This window comes from Emys orbicularis, chromosome 5 (genome assembly GCF_028017835.1).
Source record: "Emys orbicularis isolate rEmyOrb1 chromosome 5, rEmyOrb1.hap1, whole genome shotgun sequence".
NCBI classification, from domain to species: Eukaryota; Metazoa; Chordata; order Testudines; family Emydidae; genus Emys; species Emys orbicularis.
Window position 1 is genome coordinate 21975841 of NC_088687.1, and position 12317 is coordinate 21988157.

The 12317-nt window shown below is 37.7% G+C and overlaps 1 protein-coding gene across 2 annotated transcripts in view; it reads right to left on the reverse strand.

Moving 5' to 3' along the window:
* The window catches only part of GRID2 (glutamate ionotropic receptor delta type subunit 2), a 1035124-nt gene that overhangs the window by 311477 nt on the left and 711330 nt on the right, over positions 1-12317 (reverse strand). For both annotated transcript variants that reach the window (XM_065405037.1, XM_065405036.1), the window contains one exon: positions 6136-6255. In XM_065405037.1, coding sequence (XP_065261109.1) covers positions 6136-6255 — 120 coding nt within the window. The remainder of the gene's footprint in view (positions 1-6135; positions 6256-12317) is intronic.

A 12317-nucleotide genomic window follows, 5' to 3' on the forward strand; every position in this document is an offset into this window, starting at 1 on the left:
AGCTAACATGTTAAAACTATAAATGCCTTGTCTATGCTAGGATTTTGACGTGTTAATTGTGTTAGCTGACATATATCAAAACCCACTCTTTCTCCTAACGAAGACAAGGCCAATAAGAATAAGGACTCATAACTTTTTTTTTTTTTAAAACTGGTTAGGAAAGTAATTTACAACAGAGAATAATTTTGGCATCCGGTCTTTATTATTATAATATATTATTTGAATGCTGTTGCTATAAACATAAGGAAAGATCATAAAGGGGACAACATGTCAATACCTCTCCAGCTAATAAAACAATCATATTTATATCAACTGTAGAAGATACCAATTGAGCCCTCAGGAACAGAAATACAGTACAACAGTCTGATTTGAACAAAAACAGAAATTGTATGTTGTTCTGAATAATCCCGCCAATCAATTAAATGGAAACATAAGAAAAGATTGTGTGTGCAAGCACCACACATTCTTTGAATCAGCAAACAAGGTGCTACCATTGGCATTGACAGAATGATTGAATAATTACAGATTTGTCAGGCATTACCACCAAATGCCTTCCATACTCTCAAATCACATGACTTATGTTGGGCTCAGGATATTTGTCAGACTTTTAAAAAAAAAATGCTTTGTAGCTGCTATTTCCTTCTAAACTACAGATGGGCCAGCACGGTTGACAAATTGTTCAATATAGAGACGTTATTTCAAATGCCCTAGAAATCCCATGAGAATCTGCAAGGGCCTGAAGTATTATGTTTGACTCACCTTCTTGTTGCCTGAGCATTTGCATTCTTTCCATTAAGAAGAAAATCCCTGCAGTCACTTCTGAAGCTTTAAAAGCTTCAGTTCAGTTTTAAAATTCTTCTTTGCAGTACTCAGGAGTAGAGCTTTAAAACTAAAAATCAAAGGCCAAAGTTTTCAAAGTGTTGCCTAAAATTAGGCATTTAAATCCATATTTAGACACCTAAATAAAAGTGACTTGATTCTCAGAAGTTCTGAACATCTGCCACTTACAGTGAAGACAAAAAACAGGGAGTTACAATGACCCAACATGGAGGTGACAAATATATGAACTTCTGTGGCCAGATCATCATCCAAGAAGAATATAATCTTGCTATCCTAAAATGGAAGGACCTTCCATAACAACCGCAATTGTATTTTCCAGGTTTAGTTATGAGTTTTTCATGATCCCAAGACTGCACAGGAACTTAATTGCTGGGACCATATGCTTTCAAAATGAGAGTGAGGTACTGTTGCTCTTAAAGTGTTTACCTCTTCTGATTAGCATCATCTTGATCTTCCCTGGTTCAGTCTGGATCAGTCTACAACACAAACATTTTACCTTTCCACGCTCTCTTTTTATTTTTCTCTTTTGATTGTCTATTTTTCTCCTTTATGTTCCTACAGAACCAGTGCTGTCTGCAGATCAGGCAATACTAAACCTTGAAACCTCTCCACCATAGGAGTGAATGAAATGGCTTCAATGAGAACCCAATTTGAACATCAAAAAGCCATTCTAATTAATTAACATTTAGTCCTTGATCCCGAGGGTTCGTACTCTGGGTGGCTAGCCAGTGCTGCCAGAGTTACACTATAATTTTTAGCGTGTTAGTGCAAGTATGTTTACAACACTGGGAATCAAAAACCTCAGCTCCAAGTGTAGATGTAGTAGCCCTTCACAATTAGGGTACTACAATCATGGGGTGTGATTGCCTCTTGCATTGACATATCGAAGCTAGCTTTAATTTAGCTAGCTCAGGTACCAGATCTGTGAAGCAGCAGTAGCATGTACGTTGTACAAGCCTGTCTAGAATCTGGATGCTTATAGGGCTAGCCCACACAGAAATGTGTGCTGCCATAGTGTTGCTTGCCCCAGTACTCTAGCTAACGAGATTAAAGCTAACTCGGGTATTTGTAGTACAGACATATCCTTAGTGAAAATAAATCTTGCCACTGTGTTCCCATTCTTTCACTCTCAGAGGAACTGGCCTGGGTTCAGGTTAAGTAGCTCTGGGGTTGCTCTAACTTGTGCTTCTTGCTTCCACAATCCCTATGGAACATGCCTCCTTCTGCCCCCTTCCCATGCCTGAATTCTTCTGACATGCTCCCTACATTGGGGCCCTGCCTGGAGAACTGGAGTTTAAGGAAGATTTTGAGGGGTGGAGAGTGAAAGATGGGTAGATGTAAACAGGGAGACAGTTTTATGCATAGGGAGCAGTATAAAGCCAAAAGTGGGAAAAGGTGATGAGAGGAGTAGCCAGGAAAAAGGAATGGGATAGCGCAAGGAGCAGGTATGGAGGGTGAAGGTAAATAATCGTACAATTGTAGGTGCAGGCAAAAATACAGAAGGCATTATAGATAACCCTAGGCAGCAAATAATTCAAATAGAAAATTTTTCTTTTCTCAAAAACTGGGAGAGATATCATCTTTGAATCTGTGAAGTATAAGTTGGAACCTATTTTGAATAACAGGAATGCTGGGAGAAACACGAGACATTTTTCTCCTGCAGAGCTTTTTTCTATATCACACAAAACAATTCTCCTCTCAGTATTCAACCTCCTTTTGTTCATTTATTTGTTTGTTGGCTGCTTATTTAGAAGAATAGCAGCTTGTATATCAGTGGTATAGATAAAAGCACCTCATTCTGAAAAGTAAATGTCAAAAAATACATACTCTCAGAAAGGTCAAATACCAACTGACAAATGTCAAAAATACTACAGTGTTTCCCATTCAAAATATCTATCACAGCACATGTTCCAACAACAGTTTTATGTGTAAAAGCAAGAGTCCTTCTATAGCTCATTTAGGACATTCATACCATGTTAGCTTTGACTGATCCAGTATCTAGCAATGGTCAGCCTACTGTATCCCAAGCACCAGACACTGCCAGCCTATAAGCCATGTGCTGTGTGTAGGACATCTACTCAGGACGACTTTGCTAGACTGTGGTATTCACAGATCCCAAGTGGTACACAGAAGACAACTCTTTAGGAGTAGATAGAAAACTCTGTTGCTACATTTATTAATGGAACTTTCTGTGTTTCTCTTCTCAGGATGAAGGCCTCTTCACACAGTAAACTCCATTGTCATGAACATGAACTTTCCAATGTTGTGACTGATTTTTAGTTATGACAGAGCAGCCCCATTAAGGTTTTGTAGAGGATACTTCTACGAAATAATTGCTGAATGGTGTCTACATGGTTTGATGTGTCTGTTAGAAAGCCAGGAGGCCATTATACGTTTTTTTAAAGCAAACAGTTTAAGAAGTTTCCATGGATATAAATAACTGAAGGTGGGTAAAATTTTCAAAGGCACTTAAATGACGTAGGCACCTAAATCTCATTGATTTTCACCCACTTAATTTATTGGAAAATCCTGGCCCCACTGAACTCAATGGGACATTTACCATGATTTCACCCTCCAGCCTCCCCTACAACTACATAAAACATGCTAATTAAGGAATGCTCCCAAAAATGGAATACACTTTTTAGAAATATCAGTCAGCTTGCTACATGCACTTGCTTCCATTGAAAAAGGGAAATGCAAAGCTTTAGGTGGTTCCTAATATATGCTTCTGCTTGGGTCCTCTATAAGAAAACATGAAGTGGATTTTGATTAGTGTGCTGATGACACAGATATCTGAGTCCTCTAATTATCATGATGTGTACTCAACACTGACACATTGTTTACAGGACATTAAGTACAATTTTAGTCAAGTTAAATCAGAATAAATATGAACTTTGGTTAATAATCTCAAACGATCAACTGAGCAATGTTGTGATCTGGACAGTATCACATGAAAATATTATCTCAAATCTAGCTCCAAGTAGTAAGGGTCTGGTATCAAAGGATGATATTTTAAATCGCTTGACAATTAAAATATATAAATATATAATTTAATAAATATATTATTTTACCTTATCTATATTGAATTAGTGTAATTGCTTTTTAAATGGCCTTTGCAAGTATAATTATCAAATTTACAGAGAATCATAGAAAATGCCAGACCAGCCCATCTAGTCTAATACTCTGTGTCTAACAGCAGTCAATATCATATGCTTCAGAGAAAAGTGTAAGGATGGACCATTTATGAAGTAACTTGCCCACAGGGGAAGTTTCTTATAAACTGCAAGAAGATAACAGTTGGGCTTATACACCAAATGAGATTTATATTCCTTATAAAGGTTCATCGCACAAAATACATTGAAAAGAAGAACATCCAAATGTCCATGTCTCTTTTTAATCCTATTATGGTCCTTGTCAGAACTGGATCTGGTGACAATAAGTTTCACAGGTTAATTATGTCCTGGGTAGAAAGATTATTTTCTTTGACCAGCTTTAAATACATTCTCTTTCAGTGTCAGTGAATGTCTCCTTGTCCTTATATTATGAGAAAGAGTACAGGAACACCCAGCTGATCATCTCTGCACTGCTAATTATTTTGTATACATCTATTCTGCCTATTCTTATAAGTTTCCTCTCTAAACTTAACTGCAGCAAACTTTTCAAATCTCTCATCATATAGAAGTTTCTCTGTGCATCTGTTCATTTCCACTGCCTGTCTCTGGGTCCCTTCTATCTTCTTTTTTTTGAGAGAGAGACCGACCAGAATTGAACACAATATTCAAGCGAACATGCTTGCAGCCACAAAAGAGTCCAAGTTGACTAATTAAGTTAAATAAAGACAACTGGATGTTCAGAGGAAAGATGAGCCTGTTGCTCTTAAAATTAAATAGTTCTTTAAATACATAAAATGAAACAATTTCAGAAATATTAAATCAGACTCAAGTTATTATTCAGAGAACAAGGAAAGGTCCAATAGTTTGGTCCTCAGGGTCTTTGTCAAGGACACATCCAAGTATCAACAAGATCCAGCCACAGAATCTTTGTTCAAGGTGATATGGCTGCACACGTTGTGTACATTAAGTTATCAGCAACAGATGATGGCACAAAACTTGACAGAACATGAATGCAATAACAATTCCATTGCTGGAACAGGTAGAGAAGCAGGTAGTTGTATTTCAGGACTGTGGACACACCTTCCCTCTCCTGGGTTCATACTGCGCCTTTCATCGTAGTATGTATGTAGGTGAACAACATAGCTGAGCATGCACTGACATGTGACCAGATTCCCTTTTTTATGCACACTGAAAGGGAAACATTTTCTTCCATCCTCTTGCTCTAAGTTAGCCACCTCATGTCCCTCTCTTATGTGAAATAAGAAAGTGGCCCAGTACATCATGGCAAGCAGTCCCAATGTTATCTATCAGAATTTTTTTTTTGAATTGTTGAATGAGAGCTGCTCCCAAGAAGTCTTGATTTTGCCTAAGAGGTACTGTGTAGGTCTCTTTATATTTACCACCTCAAATCACTTGGAAGAAAACTGCCTAAAAACAAGATACCAACATCATCTCAACCAAAGATTTACCTCTATCATCTTTCATACCATCTTTACCCACTGACAGTTTTCTCTGCAGGAAATGTAGCAATACCCAAGTGCCAAGATAATTTATTTCTCTTGGGACTGAAACAATTCTCCTAAAGAAAATCTGAGTCATGGTATTTCATGAAGCCTCCATCTGTCTAGCACTCATAGTACCTGTTCTTATGGGAGACCTATGGTATAAAATGTCATTTCTACTAAATCATTCTCTGCTTATTACAAGAAAAACAGAGATACTAAAGTACTATAATACTTTATTTTGCAGTAGGTTTTCTGTTTTTATAGCTATGAATTCTATTCATCTAACAATCATAGTGCCTCATTCAGACCTTATGCAGTTTGCAGTGTACGACTGGCTACTCTGTAAGCATTTCAATGTAAAACTTACTGTTTTGGAAAGCAGTTGTAGCTGTTACAGAACAGGCTTCACTGCTCTTTTGGGAAGGACTACCAACAGGTTAACATATTCTGCATTATTTAATCAGACTCCCCTGTTAGACATAACCTATTGTAATGCCTCCTTGCAATAAAGAACCATAAGGTTACCCAGAAGTTTAAGACTTTTTTTCCCACTTATGTTCTTCTTTCAGTCTAGCAGCCTGTTTTATCATTTGCAATCAAATACTTTGCTGTTTGGACAGACAACACACTGTAAATCATGCAAAAATTAGACTCTCATTCCATGTATCTAGTCTCACCTTGCGGATGCCTCTGCCAAGATCTTCTCCATAATTGGTCCCTAGAATTTCAAAATGGACATTCGGATTGCCCCCATTTTCTGCAAATTCCAGTTCTCCAGTCAAGCCATTCACTCCACCCTGATGGAAAGAAAGAAGATGGAGTGAAAACTCAAAAGTATTCAACTAAACCACATATACATACATACATATATTCACACTTGGGACTTATGCTCTAGCTATGCAAAACAGACAGAAATAGAAGCAGAAGGTGAACCTCAATAGGCCCAGTTTGCCTATGCAAACAAAAGTTATTTGGGCCTGAGTCATCACTGCATTACTCCAGTTTTACACTGGTGAAACTATTTATTTCAGTGGAGTTACGCAGGAGTAAAACTGAAGTAACACATTAGTGAATTGGACACTTGGTGCTTATTCAGGTCATCTCTGTAACATTCAAGTCTGCACAATTAGATGAGAATCTCACTAGAATAGGTTTTTTTGCAAGGTTTTTTTGTTAATTAAGTTTAGTCTCTAGAAAGTGTGTTACAATTTTGTTTTATATGTAAAACCATTTGTTATCCTTTCTTACAGGGAATGCAAAACCATGCTCTCAAGTGTCCCTAGCCTCTGTTTGCCAGAAGCTGGGAAAGGGCGACAGGGGATGGATCACTTGATGATGACCTGGTCTGTTCATTCCCTCTGGGGCACCTGGCATTGGAAATGGAAAAAAAATCAGATGTGACATGTCTACAAAAAACATGGTTAGTGAGAAAACAAGTTTAGAAATTCAGAATATGACTTAATCAGACATAACAGAGAAATACAAGAGGAGGAGGGGTATGTGTATTTATAAAGGAAGGTCTTAATTATGTTGACAATTATTAAAAAGGCAAAGAAAGAGTTGGAGAAAGTATTGTATAATTCTGCTTAAGGTTTTGCTGTGAACAATTGGGGTGCAGATAACATGTTGCTGATGGTATATGGGGCATTAAAAAGACCAGTTTTAGATTATGGATGCCAAACCTTTAATTCAGCTTTTAAATCAACACTAAAAAAATTAAAGCTGATCCAAGCCTAAGCTCTATGAATTGCATGTGGTATGAATATTATGACTCGGTTGTGTGTGCTGCAGATAGCAACCAGAGAAATGCTTTAAGGATGAAATAGTTAGAGTTAACCTCTTTGGCTCAGGTTAATTAAAATAGTGAAGATAAGAGTACTAAAAGAATAGACGAGGACTGTTGGGAATTAAGTAGACAAGAAGTAACTGGGCTCCACAAACTCCCACAGGGTAACAGGGTCAAAAGGTGAGAAAAATATTTGGATGAAAAGGAAGGTCTAGAAGAAATTAAAATCTTTAATTGTGTGAAATCAAACTATAGTTGGATGGTTGTCTCTCCAATTGTGGATTTGGAATTATATGATAGAACAAAGGGAAGAGCATGACTGTCAAATATGACAACTACAGTTTATGAGTTTGTATAGGGCAAATGGGGTCAGCATTGCCAAATCTACACTGATGAATCTAGGGATCACAACACAGGTAGTCATATTATGCCTATTATGACAGCCAAATTGACAGACATACAGTTGGCACTGACCTGGAATTAGGGATTTATACCCAACTATGATTTCTATCCTATCTGACTCTTTGTCGGATATAATGGCAATTAGGAAGGAAGCCTCAGAAAGCAGGAATGATTTAATCAATGAAATATTGTTCTTAACTACAGAGATAGTACAACTGGGTATACCATAGGAATAGGAAAGATTCCGTCGCATGTCAGGATTCCAGGCAACAAAATGGCAGATAAAGCAGCAAATAAATGCCTTAAAACTGAGGAGGTTGATGTAACAGTCCCTCTGAATAAATGAGATTTCAAAAGCTTGGTTAAGAGAGAACTTAAGAAGGAATGGCAAGAATCATGGACCAAAGAGAAAAAAGGATGAGGGTTCTACGAAATACATCCTAAAGTTGAGGATAATGGGATACTTAATAGCTATGATAAAAGAAGTGAAGTAACTATATTTAGAGTGCTAACAGGTCATTGTGAGTTAAATCGTAATTTATATTTACTAAACAAAGCACAAAGATGTGTTGGGTGATACACACAATGTCCAAGAAACAGTTGAGTGTCTGCTGTGGCAGTGCAGGCAGAATTACATAGAAAGAAAGATTCTCTATGAAGAATTGAGACCCTCAAGGTGAAAGAATATAGTCTGAAGGGATTGGAGAAAATACCAGGAAAGAGGGGTAGAATTAAAAAGGCATTACTTAGCTTTTCAAAGGATACAGGGCTGGGGAGGAGGATATAATTTTTTTTTAATGCAAAAACTGCAGTTGGTGATGCTTATAGCCTCACCTGCTGAGGCTGCTGTACAATAAAACAACAGGAAAAGAAAAGAAAAAAAGAAAGAAGGGGACAGGAGGAGCTCTGAAATCTCTCCTTAGAGAGGAGGGGAGTTGGCAAGAGACAAGGTGAAGTTCTAGGGGAAAATAAGCCCAGGGATCATGCCTGGAAATACAGACTCTGGCAAGAACCCGAGAGGAGGTAAAGTAGCCACAGTAGGCAGAGGAAGCTCCAGTGGTGACCCAGCAGAGGGCCAGAAGATAGGGAGGAAAGGTAGGAAGGAGCCCAGGGGAACAGCAACAAGGTTTGAGATTGTATAGACTGTGGTTGCTAGACATAGGGTCCCTGGACTTGAGCCCGGAGCAGTGAATGAGCTCGGATTCCTCTACCAGCCCCTGGGGAAGGGCACAGTCTGGGCTGAGGATAGGTTAGACTGCTTGAGAGAGTTTATCTAAAGGGACTTTGATACCCCAGAAGGGGAACACTAGAGTGACCTAGCTGAAGGGTCAAGCCATGAAGAGGGAGCACACTCCGTCATGAACAGGGAACAATCACGTCCGGAGAGAGACACCCTAATGTGTGCAATCCAAGGAGGGGGAGTCAGACTGGTAGAGAGCTCATCTCCAGCTGAGCTAGAAGAAGGCACTACACCAGTGAGTAGTAAGCCCTGTGACAATAAGGAAATCTAAGTAAAACATCGTGTTATTTGCAGGGGATGAGGCAGGAATGCTGTAGCATTTGAAGGTGTCAAACTAAATTTCTGATAAAATAGGATATCTAAATAATTGCATGCAACAGCACTTCCAACATTTTCCTTTCCCAGTGCTGACAAACAGGTTTCATTGCCAGAGTTTGTATGGCATCAGTACCAAAAAAAATAAATAAAAAAATAAAGTATTTTTTTATTTGCCCAGATTCTTAAGTGCTGGAATTGTAGAGAAAAGAAGATATATTGTACAGTCAGATAAAGTTAATTAGTATTGTTTCTATCCTCATTCTGAATTTAAGTCGTATGCATAACAGTACCTCTCTGCTTATTCACCTGTTTTTTAAATATTTCTGTGTATTTTGAGATACTCATTTATGATGGAGTCTGGTCTGTAACTAGAACACATTTGTGCAATCACATGGCTTTGGGAGAATAATGTAACAATAACTGATCTTAGATTATGTGAGAAACCTGTCCCTTCATGCTTCAACCACCATTCCAGGGGACATGCGTCCATGCTGATGACGGGTTCCGCTCGATAACAATCCAAAGCAATGCAGACCGTTGCACATTTATTTTCATGATCTGAGTCAGATGCCACCAGCAGAAGGTAGATTTTCTTTTTTGGTGGGTTGGGTTCTGTAGTTTCCACATTACAGTGTTGCTCTTTTAAGACTTCTGAAAGCATGCTCCACACCTCGTCCCTCTCTGATTTTGGAAAGCCATTCAGATTCTTAAACCTAGGTTTGAGTGCTGTAGCTATCTTTAGAAATCTCACATTGGTACCTTCTTTGCGTTCTGTGAAATCTGCAGTGAAAGTGTTCTTAAAATGAACAACATGTGCTGGATCATCATCCGAGACTGCTATAACATGAAATATATGGGAGAATGCGGGTAAAACAGAGCAATTCTCCCCCAAGAAGTTCAGTCATGAATTTAATTAGTGCATTTTTTTTTTAACTAGAGTCATCAGCATGGAAGCATGTCCTCTAAAATGGTGGCCAAAGCATGAAGGGGCATACGAATGTTTAGCATATCTGGCACGTAAATACCTTGCAATGCCGGCTACAAAAGTGCCATGCAAATGCCTGTTCTCACTTTCTGGTGACATTGTAAATAAGAAGAGGGCAGCATTATCTCCTGTAAATGTAAAACAAACTTGTTTGTTTTAGTGATTGACTGAACAAAACGTAGGACTGAATGGATTTGTAGGCTCTGAAGTTTTACATTGTTTTGTTTTTGAGTGCAGTTATGTAACAAAAAAAAAATCTACATTTGTAAGTTGCACTTTCGTAACAAAGATTGCACTACAGTACTTGTATGAGGTAAATTGAAAAATACTATTTCTTTTATCATTTTTACAGTGCAAATATTTGTAATAAAAATAATATACACTTTGATTTCAATTACAACACAGAATACAATATATATGAAAATGTAGAAAAACATCCAAAATATTTAATAAATTTCAACTGGTATTCTATTGTTTAACAGTGCGATTAAAGCTGCAACTAATCACAATTCATTTTTGAGTTAATCACGTGAATTACCTGTGATTAATCAACAGCGCTAGTCAAAGCTATTTGAGGAAGAAGGAGGCCAATTGCCCTACCTAATTACCTTTCTCCAGCAAGTGAAGCCATTAGGCTTGTTTTGTGGATTTTGTCCCTTCTGCACTGCGTGGCGGAGGGTGCATGTAAAGGAATTGGTCACTTATAGGATTGCACTGGTTTAACAGCCTCCTTGATTTTCTCTATGTGAAGAGATTCCTCAAAGTTCTCTCAGTTTTAATGTGGTTATTAGGATAATAGCTGAGACAGTCAAATAAGTTTGTAATGTATCAGAGGGGTAGCCGTGTTAGTCTGAATCTGTAAAAAGCAGCAGAGGGTCCTGTGGCACCTTTAAGACTAACAGAAGTATTGGGAGCATAAGCTTTCGTGGGTAAGAACCTCACTTCTTCAGATGCAAGATGCACTTCTTGCATCTGAAGAAGTGAGGTTCTTACCCACGAAAGCTTATGCTCCCAATACTTCTGTTAGTCTTAAAGGTGCCACAGGAACCTCTGCTGCTTTTTAAGTTTGTAATAACATTCAAATTATTGTAGAGAAGGGATTAATTTGAAACAAAAACAAACCAAATGAAAACAGACTTATGATCTACATTATAAATCTACTGAGCTAGAAGATTCTTTTGCAAGTGAGTAATGTCCTGACACAGTTAAAACTGTGAAGAGCAACGGTTGTCAAGATTAAATAGTGTTTCAACAATGTTCCTAAATTGTGCCTTCAACTCTGCACAGCTGTTGCAAGATTTGGGAGCACTATTAAAACATGGCGTAGTCCCATTTACACTGGCAAGAACAAACATTTATATTGTTACTTAACACACTTCTACAGCACACTTGGGACCTTATATGGAAAAGCCAGGTTGCCAATCCACTGTAAGATATTTATCCTCACTGTTTCTTCTTGTTTTTAAAAACATCGTCCTTTTTAAAGTGCGGGCATGCACACAAAAATTACTGTAAACATTACATCCTTGTGTTGCATATTTATTCTCCATCAATGTCTGCAGTATCAAATTTGCTCAGTTTACAACTTCAAAACACAATTTTTCTAATTGCCAGCAATGCAAGCTTAATCTGCTACCTGAAAAACAAACGGTGTCCCTTCTGCTTCATACACCATCACTAACAATAACAAATTCTGAATTAGAATTTAGAAGACAATTCTGTAGATGATTCATGAGGCAGAATAAAATACAGCTTGCTCTTCCACAGATAGATGGGCTTTACAGTGCTAGGAGTGGTAAAAACTTCTTTTTTTATATAAGTAAACTAAACAAATGTGACTGGGAAGACATGAGGATAGGGGTGGTGAAGAGAGCAAATATATGCCATAATATGGAGTCATTTTTCCTCAGTCATAATAATCACTATAATCCTACTTTAATTTATTCTGAGATTATTCAGGAAGATTAGTATTTTCTACCACTATCATTGTTTTATGTTACTGCCTTATTTTCTTCACATTCTAATGTCTTTATTGACTAATAAAATTAGTCAAGGCTTGAGTCCTTGGGGATATTTGCTTTTAAAGAAAAAAAATAGACAAATTTAAAACTAATTGCCGGAGCTGGTA